The sequence below is a fragment of the Lingula anatina genome, chromosome 10 (genome assembly GCF_051362555.1).
Source record: "Lingula anatina isolate TDL-2025a chromosome 10, LinAna3.0, whole genome shotgun sequence".
NCBI lineage: Eukaryota > Metazoa > Brachiopoda > Lingulata > Lingulida > Lingulidae > Lingula > Lingula anatina.
In genome coordinates this window covers 8,006,261-8,025,337 of record NC_141776.1, presented here as the reverse complement: position 1 = coordinate 8,025,337, position 19,077 = coordinate 8,006,261, and the positions used below count along the sequence as shown (strand labels likewise).

Below are 19,077 nucleotides of genomic sequence, written 5' to 3'. Positions count from 1 at the left end.
AGTGTTTTTTTTACTTTTGGCGGCCATTTTGGATTTTATACACCTGAAGGATTCATACCATGGCGTTTTCTAACCTTTATATGATATTTTAAGTCACTAAAAGACTATGTACTTGAAGTTTTAATTTGAAAAGGTATTTTGGCGGCCATCTTGGATTTGACGGTCATTTTGGAATTTTCAGACATGCCCATATATTCAAATTTGCTTAGAATTTCATTGTCCATAAGTGTGCCAAATTTCATGCTTGTAGGTAAAAAATGCACAATTTTTCACCAATTTCCTGGACTACTAATAATAATAAGTCATGTTAACATGCTTACCTGGCGACAAATTAGACCACAAGAAGAAAGAATACGCACACATAAGTTGCGAATCACGTGGCCATGTAACGAAAATCTCACGTGACTCAATATTGCTATTTCACTGTAATAACAGTTAATTTAGCCTTTTTTATATATTTGTTTCTCAGATGATTTTGTTGATAACGATTTTTTTGAAAATAAAAATGGAATTTTCACCTATCTGTATCACTGCAGTTCACGGACTGATCTCCTGCCAGAATTTCTGCATGCACATACATCAATATATTTCTGATCACTGAAAAGGAAAGGCTTAGATCATTCCTTATCCTCAGACTCTCCAACGTATTATGTCCTGATTCAGAAAGATACATCGTTCTAGTTGGGTCGGCTCAACTCTGCGGGGATTCTTGCTAAGTGCATCCAGAAAAACCAGCTAAATTGTCTGAAGCGCCTCCTCGAGCAGCTAGGGGGTAATGAAGCCGAGCGCGCATGAAATTCTTTTTCCCTCTAGCTGAGGGAAAGTCATGTCATTCAGTTAACCCGTTTGCATTTAGCAAGAGGCCCTGCAGGGCTGTTCCGATCCAACTAGTACGATTTATTTATCTGAATGCTCCCTTATAGGTTGCCAGGATATAGTTATAGTATCATAGTGGAAATTTTATAATAAATATACTTATACAGAAGGCCCCAAGGAATACAGCATTGTGGTTATTTCACGACCAAATTAAATTTTAGAAACTTATTCTTTAACAAATTATGTAAAAGTTTGATAAAATCATGTAGATGTCTGAGTTATAGTAATACATTGTATTACCTGAATCTCTAAATGTGTATTATTTGTTGGAGAGATCTAGAACTGCTATAAAGGTTTAAAAGATGTTTTCAGTTTTAAAGAATTGTCAAATGTTTTACAAGAAGGTCGCACAGGTTAATTATGCGTCACTCAAACTAATGTTCAACAATGTATTCAGCGTGAAAATAAATGAATGCATACCTCTGACGGAAGATCTTTTTGAAATAGAGCCCACAATCTTTCCGACACCCTCCCTTACAGGCGCAGCCGAATATATTGCACTTCCCGTATCCACAATATGGAGTGGACTGAAAGTCAATTTCATAGAGAAATACATAGTGCCACCTGAAGAAAAGCTGTTTAATTAAAAACGTAGATTCAATAACTATATGAACAAGTTGGAAAGAGTACTGTCATTAACACATTTCAATATTGATATAATCTTCAAAATTTGAAATTTCAATCGTAAAATTTCAGGTGAATACTGAATATAGAAAATGAAATTTGCCGTTGTTTTTTTATCTTCTTTGGCAAGGTGATGCCACAACCACGTCACCAACCAATTCAACCGCCACAACCGCACCTATAGCCACGTGAAGGGGGTCGATACGTTAATGATTTCCTTACCCGGTGAGATAATGTAAAAATTAACACAGTCATGTTAATACTGTCGCCCGAACAGCAGACTTATCAGTACTGTTTTGCTGCCTATTCCATCACAACAATAAATGCTTCAATCTGGTGCAAGGAAATATACTTCAAAGGCTTCTCTGTACTTCTCATTTTATAGTTGCGATATGAAAGGAGAGGAAGAAATTATTTGCTCGGTTCAATAATTGGTTGGTTTTGGTGGCGATGGCGGGAGTCACCCTGTGTTGCTTGAGCAGGAACACCTTGACACCGAGCGGCGTGATAAATTAATAAAATACTGAGATACATACTTGAGCGTTGTTGCATGCTTTGTACCTTAAACCGCCATAACCGCTTCAATAACTTATTCACAACAAGAGACCACTACAATTTTCCCGTACTGATACCTTTACAACAACCACGTAACAAACCATTTCAACCGTTTCAACCATTGCATTACTCCCAACCAATTCCACAATCACAGATTCCCTGTGCATGCTTTATTCTGATAGTTTTTGATGACTTACAAAGGTACAATCCGCACAAACTCCTCGTTCCACGGACTTACAGCAGGCAGCTTGACATTCTTCGATCCCGTTGGCTATAACACACGCTACCAGAAGTAAAGCGACAAAAGACCCAGCCATCTTCTGAAATATCAGGCAGGGCGCTCATTATTATTTTAGGGCGCAATGAGCGCACTCAGAACAGCGGACTAGCAGATCCGTGGATCAAATATGGCTGACCCACTTGAATGTTTGTTGCGTAACCCCCGCGGGGAATCTGTTCACTGTCTAATCGGGAATTAAGGGGCAATCTCCATATACAGAACCGGTAACTAGTCCACGGATCCAACATGAAGCGCCCCACTTAAAAGCGTGGCGAGATTTAATTGTCCTGCCCTGCTGGGACGGTGCGCGTGCCAGGCAGGAATCCATTGTCAAGTGGACGCCATATTTGATCAGCGGACTAGTAAGTCCGCGAATCAACGTTGTTGTGAATGCGGCCTTAGTAGTGAATATGATAGGCCTACTACGCAGCGGAAAATTTAAGGGGAGCTGGATGTTTAACGAGAGGTATAAAGTGCTGTCCCTGGGCTATGGACTCACTAGTGTTACAGGTACATGTAGTTTGGAGGTTGACCAGACGCAGTTAGTTTGGGATTTTACAGATAGTAGACCTACAAAGTGTTAATTTCCCCTAGTTGACACAACACATACACATTGAACATACTACATGTAGTAACACCCAAGTCTTGTGGCGGTGATGCTTGTTGTGTAAGATAAGGTACCATCGGGTCTTTTGTGTGTGTGGGGATCAGGGGTGTGAAATATCTTTTTGGGTTTTTCGTATGGCATAGGGGAGACCGGGGCTAGTTGGACCCCGGTTGGCCCCCCATCAAGTCTCTTTATTAAAGTTACTTTAAGATGCTAAATTATTTCATTTGGACTGACTGCCGACTTTCTTAGCACTATTGGATACGGTCACTTTACAAAATGATGCGATCTATTTTTTTACCCCATAGTTACTTTGTCATAAATTGATGGGGGGGGGGGCAACTTACCCCGGGGTCCAATTAGCCCCGGTCTCCCCTACGTTTAAGAGCGAGGAAAAGATGCCGTGTGAGCGAGAGGACTGTGGGACGTACATGTACCCCGGTACTCCCCCCCCTCTGGAGCAGCCATTGTGGGTGACTTTTATCTGTTTGTACTAGCTCATGTCTTTCTACACTTTCTTGTTTCTTTTCAACCCCTTTTATCGACAGTGTTGTGAGCAAATAATAATAATTATTATTATTATTATTAAACTAATCATCACTAAAAATAAACCCATTTTAAGTTAGCCCATCTTTGACCTTTCCTGAAAATTTCATTAAAATCCGTCAATAACTTCTTGCATGACATAGTACACAGACAAACGAAAAAAAAAGCTTATAAAAAGCGGAGGTAATGCGGGCGTTTGCCTTTGAAGTAGCTGTATCAGAGACTGCAGAGACTTGCCGGTTTACAGCAGTGAGTCACGTAGCCCCGCAATGGAACATTAAATTCAGAATAAACATTTTACTTGAAACAGAACTCTTGTTGCTGAACGTTTTTATTATTGTAATATCTTGGATATAATGAGCTCATGGCGATCCTGAGATATAGGGAATATTCATCATATTTTCCAAGTGCATCCAAAATATCATTTTTAAATGTGATTTCCACGTACTAGGCAATTCATTCATTATGTATGCCAGGCACGAAATGTCAAGCCATGCATTCTATATCTATCTATCTGTTTTTGTGTGAGAAATTTCACATTTTAAGGGACTTGTAATTTTTTGTAATCGCTATAGTTTAAAAAGGACTAGATTTAAGAAACACCGCCTTAACAAGTGACTGATACGAGAAAGTTATACCAAAGAGAGTGGCATCATTTAGACAGGGTACATGTATTTCCAATTCTTTCGAAAATTGATAAAAATAGTTTTCGTCACATTAGTCAACACACAAGGCACCAAAAGCTTTAGAGTGCATTCCCAGACATCTAAATAGATCCATCTGGATCGACCTAACTCCCTGGGGGTTCACGCTAAATTGCTGTTAGTCGAGCGCGCACCATAGTCAATTACCCCCTTACAGTTTTTAGTAGGCGGGACAAACATTAAAGCCTGTTAAGCTGACACCAATCTAGTGAGACACCCCCGGGGGGTAGATCGATCTAAATATCTACGGGAATGGGGTCTTAGACTGAATGTAAATGAAGCAGTTGGAAAATTTTTTCTACAGGTAGATGCTGATTATTTCACCATCAAACAAGCTACACAAATTTAAATGTCGATTATTGAAAGACTTTGTAACTACCAGTAAACAGAAATGAGTTACGAAGCTCTTGCATACAAAAGCAGAATGATAAAACTCACTCAGCTAATTATCTTACTGCACTTATTGGCAATAATGTTCAGTTTTCCTTTGTCTCCCTGCCTTGCACCACCAAACCATTGTAACAAACGTCAAAATACACTGTATCGTAGCTTTGTAATGGTTGATAAAATGCATGTACTTGGCGTGCTACTTTAACCATTAAGTTTTCTTAAAAATAAATCTTCTGCCATGCCTTTTTAGCTATTTGTTTCAGGAGTTATGTGCCAGTTTAATTCGGTGTTCATTTGGATTCCTTACAGTTTAAACTCATCAACTCTTTGTACATCAGTATCTGTAATAAACAAAATTGGTGACTTGATTTTTGTTCTTTCTGAAGTCCTTTGTTTTGCTATCATTTAAAACCAAGCCTTTTGCATCACACCACTCCACTGAGTCATTTGTCTCTCTGTAGTTCACTTCAACATTCTCTTATACATGCCCGTAGCCAGCGATTTCAAAAGGGGGGTTCTTTTTCTGAAAAAGTGGACCTTTTCCCATAAAAAAACTTCATGTACCTAGATCAAATTTTACCCAGAGTGACCCTTTTCCCAGCAAAAGGGGCGGTTCTTTCGACCCCCCCCCCCCCCCCCGACTACGGGCCTGCTTATATAAGAGGCGTGGTATCATCAGCATATTTAATCAAAAATGCACCTTGAGCATTTGTTACACAATCGTGCGTAAAAAAAGGAGGAAATGTCTACCCTGACAATCTGCATCTTTTCACTAGGAAAATCTAGAATCAACCCGCACGAAAACGCAGTAGATACTCCAGCGCAGTAGACTACTGCAATCATACTGCAACAATGCCTCAAATCTGCTTCGATTTGAGAGCCAATTAGCATACTTGAAACATGCTTTTATCATGCTGCTAATCTACTGCATTAATGTTCCTCTCTGTACAAACCTATGTACTTTTTGGAGTAGAATTGCAGTAGGCTATGCTGCATTTCTACTGCAAATATGCACCACACCACTACTGCGTTATTTGTTACTTCGATACTACTGCATTTTCGTGCGGGAAGTTGCAAATTAACAACGGGAAACTAAGGCTGCGTTCACATGAAAAATCTATTTTCCAAAAATCTAAAAAATCTAGTCTGTGCCCTGAATACCCCACGGCGTAATGACTTACGCCGAGTGTTATGTCAGTATTCAGGGCACAGACCGTGATCACAAGATACCGCAAATAGATTTTAAGATTTTTGGAAAATAGATTTTTTCATGTGAACGCATCCAAGATTGCTTAGTCCGTGTAACAGACAGTCCGCCCTCCATTTAGTTATAATGGTTAGACTAAAGTTGGCCAAAATCTAGGGCGAGGCTTAGCTGTACAATAAATGGGAAGCGCACTCTCTATCATGGGGGACTCTCTGTCACGTTACACCGGGTAATTTTCGAATGTTCAATCCCATGAAATGACATTGCATCTGCAAGCTTTAAATAGTTAGTAGGGGTGCTTGAATGCCTGTCTGTTCTGTTCTCGGACGACTGTTATTGATCGTTTTGTTAAACCGCGAGTAATACTTTAAGTATAAAGCGAACTTAAAAACATATGGAAAGGTATACTTTAGGAGCTGCAGTGTGTATCGAATGATCATTATAAGTACTGTAATAACGAATTGGCAATTTTGAAATAACAGTCTTGCCTGACATTTACCGGTGATTTGAAATGAGCCTTCAGGCAAAAGTATCTATGCACAACCTCAAGGAAACGAAACTTCCCATTGATCGGAATAACTCATCGATTTATTTTGATAGATTTAAAAGATTGTGCATGGTTCTTAAGTAGTCCCTACTAGTATTTCTCAATATTCTCACGGCCACGAAAATTGTGCGGTTTAAACGTTTCGATAATTTAATCTGTATGGAAAATAGAATATTGTGCAAATTGCGTAGAATAAACCTATATGTACGCAGCAAAACATTTAAGTTAAACTTCAAAGCAATGAGACAATATAGACAATAATACAATCTTACCTGATAGCAGTGAGTAGGGTAGCGAGAAGTTCTGGGCCAGACCTTCAGCAAACGAAATATCCTATGATATGGAGAAGGTTTATAAGTACCCTATGTTGTATCTGCAAGCTTTGTGACTCACAGTTGAATGCTGGTACTCACAAAGTCTCTCATAATTCAACATAAAAGGCAGGCCTTTTTTGGAAAAAATTGTTTGATGATGCAATGCCCAACATTTACAAAAAATTACAAAGGCCTCTTTTATGTTCGTCTCTTTCACAGATGTTGGTGTTCAGTTGGAAGAGTTCTCTGGCTGCTTCATGAGGCTTGTTGTTGTTATTGCTATCATATTCTTATTATCAGAATGAGTCTCGGTAATACAGGGGGATCAATAGCAAAATGTGTTCCGTTCCTGAGAAGTTGATCACGGGTGACTTCATCCGTGTTATTTCATATATACAAGAACTTATCAGGGTTTTAAAACCATAACTGGTCACAAATAGTCGTATTAACTAGTGTCCTATTGTCTTTCACAGCTTTATTATTATTATTATTATTATTATTATTATTATTATTATTATTATTATTATTATCCAGAAACACAAACAAAATTGAAAAAACTTAGTGCACTACAGTATATATCTGTCAGCTTTGTCCCCGGTGTGCTGTAATTGCCTGCACAATCCCAGAAAAGCTCTTGCTGTTGATTTAAACTGCTTCATACTATGTCGTCTTACAGTGGAGAGTAAAGGGCCTTAAGGTGGGGCTGTACTCAAATAGGACTAAAATTCACGTTTTAATAGATAAAATCAACAGTAAGTCTCCGAACCCCTTTTGTTCAAGTGTTATTATATCATTTAAGGCATGTTTATAGCTGTCCAGGTGCCTGCGAAAATCAGGAAACCTAAATGTTTTCCCCAAAATTCTAATATTACGTCACACGATGAACTTGGAGCTGTGTTGCAAGCATAATTAGATGTTTCGAAGATACATTAGATGAATGCAACAAGAATAAAAAAGCTAAGACCCTTAATTTAAGATAAAATCTCCAACCTGCAGTCCTACCTTAAAGTCCCAACTAAGTTCACGTTTTAACTTTAGCCCCCCTCCTCTCCCAATAAAACCCTTAGTCACAAGCCTATGACAGAAACGAATAGTGCCATCATTAATATCGACTTGAATCTCGTGAAAACTTCTGTTTTGGCTCGGAGGCAAAATCATTTCAACAGTTGCCAGTGGCTTCGGCTTCCGGGGCAATTGTTTGTTTGACGGACGAAAATAAGCAACATTTACAAAACAAACCCATTAAACATTCATTGAATGCAAGCAACTTAAAGCATATGTCAGTTATTTGTAATACTCTTGTGTTGCATGATTAAGTCGTTAACAATGACTCCAAGAGCGCGAAACACTTTGGGTCTGAAATCTATCTGCATAATTCATTGCAATCAATCGGTTGTTTCGACCAGCGATACTTGAATGCTTACATAAGGTACCCAGGACGACAAGTTGGATCCAGAGTTTTTCGGGTCTAACTCGAATGGCTGACGTGAATTGAAACGGATCACATTCGGTTTATGAGCGTGATTCTCAAGTGATTCTTCATGCTACCCAACATTAAGCGAGTCTGAATTCTACATAGGCTGCCATTTATTGGGGACGCAATGCAGTTTTGCGAGGAACTGTGAATGTTTTTGGACTTAAATGTTTCTCTAAATGAAAGTAGAATTAAAATAATTCTTTTAAATATCGTTTTGTAACACCCAGAAAAAAACGCAGGAACAATGGATGTTCTGAAAATCCAACTTCTCTGTCCGATTTTGCTGTTTGTGGGTGGCTTGTCTGTTGTGAAAACACAAAGCAACATTGCGCTTCATTCAGGTACGTAGAAAATATCACACAGTATATAGGCTACACATAGGAAAACCAAACGCCGTGCTTTTAGTTTGGCGTTATGTCTTTGTATTCATTTGTTTATTCATTTGCTTATTTTCATTCCGTATTACTGGTGGTTTACTGAATAGTTAAGGAAAACCGCACGTAAACTGTACAAATTAGATAACACTTCAAACAGATTAATATAAAACATGTGGGTAAAGAATATGTTGTACAGGACAAAAATCGGGACCGGTGGAACAATGCAAATTCCATATGAACCAATTAAAAGTTTATAAAAACTAAGAAAACTACAGAAAATGAGAATGAGAATGAGAGGGAGGATGAGAAATAAGAAACGAATGTGCTGAAAATGAAATCAACAAAAATGTACAAGAAAGTGAAGATAAACACGGACAAAGATCAACCTTCTGCCTCGGCCAAAGCCGTGTAACAGAGAGTCCGCCCTCCATTTAGTTATAATGGATAGGGTTAACCTGACCTTAGTGGGTCAAAATCTAGGGCGAGACCTGTACAAATGAATGGGAATAGGTCTCTCTATCATGGGGGACTGTCTGTCACGTTACACCGGCCCCAAGGGAAGGGGCGTGCCTCAACCGTCTCACTCATACGCTCTCCTTCCTGAACAAGACAATATCGGCTCTTACTCCTATTTAAAATGTCAAAAACGGCAAAAATGGACACCTGAAGAAGCATTACAAATTGTCACCTATGTTAGTATATTTAAAAAAGAAATTTTAAGATAAAGAAAAATAATATTCTGGAGTAAGGATGTAGCACAAGTCGCTTTGCCAAATAATTTTTTCCAATGATAAAAAAAGGTAAATATCATTTATAATTATGTTAAAAATAGTAATCATTATCATAATATTATTAATAATATCAATTATTCTCATTAATAATAATCAATAATAAGTGTCAGTTATCAATAAATCAATCACCAATCAATCACTTATCAATATAAATTATTATTTACTCTTTTTTTTTAAGACGACCACAGGTCTGCATAAATCTGTTACTGCAATGTTAGTTCCATATATTTATAAGCAGTAAAAAATGCCAGGTAAAGGTGTTCTATAATAACCCCAATGATCTGAGATCAGAACTTTCTTTAATTACTTCCAGGATACGCTGTAATCTATCCCGGAAAACTGGTGGCGGGCTCTACCGACCACATTACTGGCTTTCCATTGGACGTCTGCCTGGATAGGTGCCTTTTGAACTCGGACTGTCGCGCAGTGGACTACGCCCATGACACCTCCACCTGCTATTTCCATGGCAACGTGACGGCCTGTGACGTCCTTGTATCTAACGCCAACTTCACTCATTACGGCAGGGAGCTGTGTGACCAACCGATCTCTGGTACGAATATTTTTTTTCGCTTATCGGTAAGAAACAGGACGTATTCTTGAAGCGAAAAACTTGTTGAAGCTGTTTTTGCTAGCGCCGTAGATGCCCTTCTTTCTAAGTGCTCTACTGTCAACTTTGCTTAAATAGTATTGTCTAAATGTCACGCCTAAACGCGTTTTTTACTTCAAACATTCCCGAATTTCGTACTTTGTTCGTTTTCAACAAAAAGCATAAGTCGCCACCCTCTGGTTTAGACTTCTCCGTCCACCAATATCAACCAATGAATATGCAAATTTTTTATCACTTCTTGGAGACGAAAACACAATTTGCTTTTTTTTTCATTAAAAATCCACCCCTATTTTCTATTTCTTAATAAGACGATTGGTCAGGTGTGATGATTTTCATAATACTTAGGTCTGAAAAAAAAAATCCATCGTCTGTATTATTTTGTTTGCTGGGTGATAATTAAAAGCATGCCTTTTTATTTCAAATTAATTTTGAGCCTCATGGACAAGATAAAAGTAGATCGTTAGGTACGTGCTCTAATACTGACTTGACGTGTAAATTTAGATCACAAGTTTAAGTGACCTGAATGGAATTCATATTCATAGTGACGTCATGTATATCATATTTATTGTGACGTCATAAAACGTTTTCATTTTAGCTTGCGGTGCTGTGATCCGAGCTCCATCTGGCGTGCTGTATTCCCCTGGCTATCCGCTCACTTATCCTGCCTCAATACACTGTACGTATACCCTTTTACCACCCGCGGGACACGCCAGGATGACCTTGACCTTTCAGCTGTTTGACCTTGAAGAGTGTCAGTCGTGCACCTGTGATAACGTCACGGTGAGTTGCTGCTACTTGTACTTCTTGTATGGCTGAAGATTAAGCAACTGACACCGTGTGATAGACATGATAGACACCAATTAAACACGCATTTCAGTAATATGCCATTCGTAGTATATTACAGTACATACGCGTATATCTCTTGTTCGTTTTTTATCATCTTCTGTTTTATTTTCTCTTCAATCTGTGTCGGATATTTGTGCAGTTAACTTCAAACAGATAAGTGTATTTCAATTTTCAATAAAATGAGCAATCTACAGATATGGAATCAAATTAGGCCTAGGTGAACTTAAATAACCTCGACCCGTCCTTTATTCAACTGACATCTTGTAATCACATTATCTTGTGTAGGTGAGAGAAACCACGCCGTTTGGTGAGATCTTCATGAACTCTGTGTGCGCGGAACACAGTTTACCCACCATGGAGTCGTCCACTTTCCAGCTGACCTTTGACACTGACCACGCCACCTCGGGAGCGGGATTTGTAGCACGATTTGCAGCCTCGACGGGCAGTAAGTTCGTAAATTATTATTAATAACGGCCCCAGTGAATTTTACAGTGGTTTCTACGTGTATAAATGGAAATACTTTTAAGTATACTTTTAAAAAACCAATAGAGGATCTACGAGTGGGTGATGGGGCAGTGGCACACGTTTCTCCTTCTTTACCCCCCGCCACCGCCCCGCCTACACAAACAAACACACCCACCCACACAAACACAGAGAGAGAGAGAGAGATTATAATCAGTGAATGGACAGAACGCCATGCAGCCTTTCAATCCCTATAGCTGGGCACAATGGTAGAAATTATCCTTGTCGGTTATTTTTTAATCAAAATATCTCCCGATGTGCAGCAATGTGAAGAATCCCCCCCCCCCCCCCCACACACACACACCAAAACTTACTCCGCCATTGAAATCGTGTATAAATTGTATGAACATTAATCGCACACATTAACCAATCATATGAAAACAATGGATGAATTAACTGGGAGATACAAATATAAGATCGACTTAAAACTTAACTAATAGCCAAAGTAACGTTCATTTGTCATTGTTGAAAAACTGGGTCCATTCTTTTTCATATTTGACCGGACATCTGAAACAAAATTCGACCCGCCGTATCGATTTTATAATTGCAAAATTGGAGCACTTACATTACTTTATGGCAACGGCACAAGTTTAGACTCAATATAATTGATGGCATATAGGACACTTTTTATTTATTTCTGTGGTTAGTGTCAATATAACTACAGGGACGCGCGACGTTTATTAACTGATGTAAACCCTGTTATATATTGCAGTACATGTATGTATTGAGCATTAATTCCGTGTACAGGTACATGAAGGCTGTTGCTTATTCTCTTTGTTTAGACCGGAACCAAGCACCGATTTCAAGTAACGGCCGCAATGTAGGTTCCCACCCCTTCGTCTTCCTCAGTAAATACCTAATGCACACAGCAAATACTTCCGACTTGACGTCCTGGGTTACCTGTCCCTTAGATATGTATACAGCATTCACTCCATCTGTGAAGAGGGAAGTTGAAAAGTTTATCTAATAATGCTGAATTGTCCTCTAATGGGCATTAAGAGACATCAAACTGTAGAATTAATGGACGCATTTCAATCAATAGATTGACAGATGGCGTGCAACATTGCACACAAAGAAAAAATTGGTATATCATTAAAACGGAATGCTCATAAATATTAGAAGCAAATTTTGATCGCATTTTTAATACTTTTCCCAATAAACGTTATGAAAATTAACCTTTTCTTTTCCGCCAAGAAAAGGCACTATATGATTTAAGCCCCCTTTACACTGGACGGCGTCCTTTCTGCGCCCCGTACGTAGTACGGCCCCGTTTGAGAGGAAAGAAACACCCCATTTCCATAGATTAGATCGACCTACTTTAGATCGACCTAACTCCCTGGGGGTTCACGCTATATAGCTGTCAGCCGGGCGGACACGAAAGTTAATTATCCCCTTACAGCTTGTAGTAGGCGGGACGGACATTTAAGTCGGATTATCTGAAAGTAATCTAGTGAGACTCCCCGCGGGGATAGATCGATCTAAAATCTATGGGAATAGAGCCAAAGATACTTTATGTGCCGACAACTGGTCGATCATTGAGCATTCATTCTGCAACCAAAGCGATGCTTGTGCCTTCTTCCTTTCTACGACCACAGCTATGCCAGTTTCGTGGGCGGACAAAGGACGCCGTCCAGCGTAAAAGACGTTTTAGGTACTACCTTTCGCCAATGCTTTCCCCAATGAGCGAGAAAGTTTTCTGCCGCACTAAATTTGCTGGCCCTTACGTGTTATTACGCTTCGCAGGTTTTACTTTCTTTCACAATCACCAATGCACCAATCAAAATACACTCGGCTAACTGGCAGAGTAGAATGCAGGGGCTCCGATAAGGCGATTCTCTTACAGGCCATTAAGTTGTCGATTTCTAGAAACGGTGCAAAACAGAAAACCACTACACTTAATGAAAATGGTCTAAAAGCAATACGAGAAGTAATGAAAATGACAGTTTATTCACCTATAATGTTACATGATAACATCGTTGGCTGTCTATGCTAGTTCTAGCACGAGGTGCAGTCAAAGTTCTCATCGTGCGCATATCCGCAATATAAAGTAACAATAACAGGACAACTAACACTTTCAGTATCAAGTGACAATAGCAGCAAAACTAACACAACCATTATCAAGTGGCATTAGCAGCATAACTAACCCAATCAGTATTAAGAGGCAATAACGGCACAACTTACACAATCAGTATTAAGTGGCAATGGCAGCAAAACTAACACAATTAGTATCAAGTGGTACATATAAGAAAGACACAACTATCACAATCATGCAGTGACTAAAACAATATTTCAGGCGATTGCGACCGCTACATATCTGACTATTCTGAGACAGTGACGTCACCTAACTACCCCAGTTCCTACCCATCCAACGCTGACTGCTGGTATGTGATTGAGCCTTTGGGGAACGGCTCTGCTCTGCGGTTAGTCTTCACCACCTTCACCGTCCAGGGCTCCAGTTCCGGCTGTTATGACCGGCTTTCGGTAGGTTTATACGAGGTGTAAGGACCACGTTTTTTCTTGATTTCCATGCACTGGCACTATAAACTGTGGTTTAATACTCACACCGATGAGTACAGTTATTTTACTAGTGACAGATGCTTTGCAGTTTGAATGAGCAGAACCGTGACATTTTGGGAGTTTTCTGAAATCAGTTTCAAGAGACAGTTTCCCTTCTCTAGTTTTCAGTTGTATGCTCCTGTTAATGAGAAGGACATTTCCGTCCTACTTTTCCAAATGCTGTGCAACAGGGCAACTGTCTCTCGTCTTGTAGTTATTTGGGGTATGCCATACATGTACTACATGTGAAGAATGCTCCAATGACACGTACCAGTATCACTTCCATTCAATTTATTGTACCCATACTAGTTTGGAGGCACCTAAATGTATGGCATATGTTTAATGTTGGTGTCACTTGAAGGCACCAAAATGTATGGCACATGTAGGTGTCACAATGTGTGTGTGTGTGTGTGTGTGTGTGTACGTGTGTGCATGCCAGTGCTGACACTGATAGAGTGGATACCGAATCATTTTAACGTTTTAGTCAGTTTTTGATTAAAACATACTTTTTCGTATCTTCGTTATCAGGCAGACGACCTTGTATACGGACTGCCTGTTCTCCACATGGCGTGTGGAACCCAACACGGGCTTTCTCTTCTAAGTTCCACGGGGTTCAGGTTGAAATTTCAAACTAACAGCTATTACAATTATAAAGGATTCGCAGGTACTCTTCGTTCTGAAGAAGGTGAGTTGTTACATTAAAAACAGGTCATGAATAAAAGAGACAACGTAATTGGCAATGGATAAAGTTTTTGTAGATCATGTATAAGACCTTGTCTCCAATAAAATGCTGCGTCCTTTTGACATAAAAATCGCTTTGCACATGTAGTTAAGCTGCTTGTAACTATTCACTTAGTTCGAGCCATATGATGAAAATGTGATGTTGGGTTTTTCGTTACCCGTGAAAGCCACTTTTTATGTCCCTAGATGCATGAATCGCTTTTATTACTAAGTGTGATCCTTGAAGCACTTCACTCTCGTGACACGTGAATGCGGCTATTTATTCTTCGTCCTTCGTGAAACGAAAGCATTAACACCTGATTTTCAAGATTTTTGACTTGCATAACCGGTGACATATGAATAAACTTTTATTAAATGCGATTATTTCCCGTGATGTACCTTATAACGATTCAACAACATTCTAAACACGTGGTCTATAAAAGGAGGTAATCACGTGGTCCAAACATCACGTGTTTGCAAAAGCGCACATCAAACACCCAACAAAAATATGGACAATTTAAAAGTCAATAATCAGTTAATGCCCCGCTATTTTGGTTTTATTTATTTATTTATTTATTTATTTATCATTAGATTTTTGTATTTAAGCTTGCGGGGGGACTTACCACGCTGGTCATGGTATCATTAAGTCACGAAACTATCCGTCAAACTATGAGGACAACGAGCTGTGCGTTTTCCAGTTCTATGCCAGTGGAAGCGAGGAGGTGGAGGTGGAGTTCTTGGATTTTTACCTGGAGTATCATTCTGCTTGCAATTACGACTACGTTGAGGTGGGTTTTCAACCAAAGATACAATAGTGACAATAAAGGGTAAGATGATATACATGGCCTTGTGTTTATCTGTGGGGTCTCTTTTTCGCAGAAAAATCATGATAGGCAAAAGGAAACATTATGCATGGTATATTTGTCCTGCATTGTCGAGAAAAACTATCACAAAAAAACCTTGTGTTTTGTTTTTATAAAAAAATATTTCAGTTAGAGCAATGACATGAAATAGCATTTTGATTACTCTTAAACCACACAAACTTCTGTCTTATTTACGGGGTGTCTAACTGTACATGGTTTACTTGTTCGCTTGATATTTATCATGTTCTGAAACAATGTTTTAGATCAGAGAAAACGCTGTGGATGGTCCTGTCTTGGAGAGGACATGCGGCACTAGCGCCCCTGACGTTGCAAAGGCGAAGACACTGTGGATTATCTTTCACACGGACATAAATGTCAATGGGAGAGGATTTATGTTTGAGTACAGAATTGGTAAGCACATACTCTATACTAGAGGCCAGAGTGATGAAGTTATTTCCATGCACAAATTCTCTTTGACCACTTACAGTTGAGAAAAATGGCATGTATTAGCCAAAGACATATTTGCAAATATCTGGTAAAGAATTTATCAATCTGTGGCCCTATAGTGGAGGATTGTAAGCACACCTCCACCGCCAATACATATCCATAATCGCATATTCTGGTACACAATTGTATGTTGTTTTGGCTTAATGGTTAATAGGGGAGCTTACTTGTGCTGAACCTGAATAGCCTAAACATACATCTGTCTATTTCTCTCTCAATAAACATTTTCAAACACCGAGTATTTCCTTTTTTCTCAATTCCGAATTCAGTTTTAGAATCGATTTGTGTATTTGCACGTGGATTTTATTTATTGATTTTTGTGATTTATCTTTCACAGCAGGACATATTTATTCCTCTACCTCCACGTCCACAACCAGCTACGGGACCACCTCGCCAAGTCAGTATCCGTCCTTGTCCTCGCCAGAAACCACGTGGTCTTCGCCAGAAACCACGTGGTCCTCGCCAGAAACCACGTGGTCCTCGCCGAAATCCACCCTACAAAGCACAGAATCCGCTTCCTTAAGCCAGTACAAGTCTTTGAGCGTTTTACCAGTGCCTGTCGGTGTTACATCTTCAGAGGTCCTGTCTAGCAGCGACTTAATTGTCATGACACCGTCAAAAGTAGTTATTGCGACAACAGATAGTCCTGTACAAGTTGTATACAGTGGTTCAGCGCACTCTGAAGTAGTGGTCAGCTGTGAAAATAGTGACGTCCCTTCCACAGGCTCTACTTTGACGTCTTCTATATTTGGTGCAAAAAGTGGCGTCCCTTCTACAGGCCCTACTTTGATGTCTTCAGTCTCTGGTGAAAAAGGTGACGGAATTTCCACAGACCCTACTTTGACGTCTTCTATTTCTGGTGAAAATAGTGTCTCCTCTTCCACGAACCCTATTTTGACGTCTTCTGGCCCTGGTAAAAAGAAAGCAACAGAAACATCTCTTCTGTCGATTCCTGTGGGGCAAATTACGTCATCGGTGGTCACGACTGTTTCCACGGCAACAAGATGGTCATCAGGGAAAACGTTCACTGCTGGTCTGGCGGCCTCGGCGTCCTCGGCGTCCGGCACGTCGGGAGAAGGGTCCTCTCCTAAACATTCAACAGTTAAGGACTCCTCTTCGCTATTGCCAACCGAATACTTGACTTCAGAAAAACAAACTCTGCCAGCCATATTTGGAACAGAAAAAATCAGCCTAGACTCAAGCAACGCGTTAATATCGTCAAGTTTTCTCGACACTGGAACCGATTGTATCCCCGGTACGTCATCAGTGGGTGACGTCACAGGCTGTCCTGACGTCACAGACTGTCCTGGCGCGCCGAGCGTTGACAATGCTTCAGGGATGCCGGCAAACATAACGGCAGTGGGGTCGGTGGTCACTTACATGTGCAATACGGGCTACACCACAAGTGGCGGTGAAACTCTCGAGATCGTGTGCCTGAGTAATGGAACATGGAGCTATATCTCAATTTCGAGTTGCAAAAGTAATGTTTCCTTTTAAGAGCCGTATAGTTTTAAGGGGCACATTGTATGGTTTTTTGCTTTTCATTTGTTTCTGTTTAAAGATTACAGTGATTTTACCTGTTAAAACTTAAGATACAGAAATGACATTATTGGAACAGGCGCATGTAATTAAGCCTTTTTTTCATTAATAAAGTATTTTCACTGTCACTGTGATGTATACATTTGCATATCTAAAGTCCAAATAATCGTTCCTGGGCCATAAAAAAATAAATTATATTATGAACACTCATTATCTTATGAATAGAATCTTATCTTTTTGTCATTTAATTTATTTGGTACATAATATAGATATTTTACCTATTTTCAGTCGTTGAGTGCCTGCTGTATAACGTGGATAATATCCGGATGGATAACGGGGAGAGCACCACATATAACAGCTGGATAGAGTACTCGTGCACCAACGGGACCGTGTTCCCGGATGGAGGGACCACGAGAAGCTCCAAGTGTTCCCCCACCGGATTCTGGGTACCGGATCTAATCGGATGCAGTTGTGAGTTTGGATGTCTCAGGACAAACCAAATATTCATTGGCCCACAGGCTGCTTTTATCTCGAAGTGAAATTTGTTCCAACAATTTTGACGAAATTTGGCGATTTTACCGCCTTTTTGCTCGGGTGAACATTTGGGACGTATTCATAAGGGGGGAGGGGCCTCTATTAGCTCAGCCCCACCACTGCCCTCTGTTACCCCACCCCACCCCCCACCATTACTGTCAGCCAGGCAAGGGGCTTCCCGTGAGAGTAGCTGTTAAGATTGAAAAATAGTGTATGCACGGCGGGCTGGGCTGATTTAAACCGTCACAAGTGTGCTGGGAATGCGTCCATTAAGACACCAGATAAGCTTTATCAGTACATGTATTTTTTGTTTGAGACAAGATAAAGACTACTGACGTGTTGGACACCCTAAGATGAATCCGTTTACCTGCTGTATAGAGAAAGAAATATAAATCAACTAATAAAATCCTTAAAGTTAAGGTCAAATCCGATACAGGAGAAACCTACGCGCATTCTGCCTGTAACTGTCAGACTCACTGTTTAATTGTTACTTTTTATTTCTAGCTGCTCGGCTGGAAATGCCGTTGTCTTCCAAGCAACGAGGAGAACCGCCGAGAGAAGCACCTAGAGCTGAAATATTTGGGAGTTTTGCCATTTTGTTGATCGTCGCTATCGTCTGCCTAGTAGTAATGCTAGACTTGGCCACCATTGGCAGACAGCTTAAGACAATGAGACGGAATATCAAGATCTGCATGAAGAAGAGAAGATCAAGAAAGTCACTCTATATGTGATGTTTATTGATTTATTGATTTTTACAACGATGTAAACTTTTCGCGGGAGCTCACACGCATTAAAGGATTCCAGTATTAGGTGTGAAATCAATGGGTAGCATCATTCAGGAGAGAGTCTACCTTTAAGCACGAAAACGAGCTACTGATTCAATCAGTCTGCGTCGTGATGAAGCTCAAATTCTGAGATCTTATCTGAATAGCTGGCTACGATAATTTAAGTTAGGCTAAAATGTTGAACGTTTGAAAAATACAGCAAACTGTTGAAAATAAAATTAAAGAAAGAGCATGTCACATCACAAATGATGAATATATATATATATATATATATATATATATTTTTTTTTTATATAAACAGACAAG

General features: G+C 39.7%; 1 protein-coding gene and 1 long non-coding RNA gene across 2 annotated transcripts; one reads left to right on the top strand and one right to left on the bottom strand.

Moving 5' to 3' along the window:
* Positions 1 to 514: 514 nt before the first annotated feature.
* Positions 515 to 6,709, bottom strand: LOC106166710 (uncharacterized). The gene is made up of 4 exons (XR_001238835.3): positions 6,609 to 6,709; positions 2,253 to 2,375; positions 1,297 to 1,403; positions 515 to 597 (listed from the first exon to the last, which is right to left on the bottom strand). It is a non-coding gene; the product is annotated as an uncharacterized LOC106166710 (long non-coding RNA).
* On the top strand, positions 2,746 to 18,996 carry LOC147759500 (uncharacterized). Its single transcript, XM_086997476.1, has 11 exons — positions 2,746 to 2,845; positions 9,609 to 9,845; positions 10,498 to 10,682; positions 11,034 to 11,193; positions 13,564 to 13,751; positions 14,355 to 14,511; positions 15,153 to 15,334; positions 15,673 to 15,820; positions 16,251 to 17,393; positions 17,741 to 17,923; positions 18,491 to 18,996. The coding sequence occupies exons 1-11, from the start codon at positions 2,746 to 2,748 to the stop codon at positions 18,715 to 18,717; spliced, it is 2,910 nt and encodes a 969-aa protein (XP_086853602.1). The 3' UTR covers positions 18,718 to 18,996.
* The last annotated feature ends 81 nt before the right edge of the window (positions 18,997 to 19,077 follow it).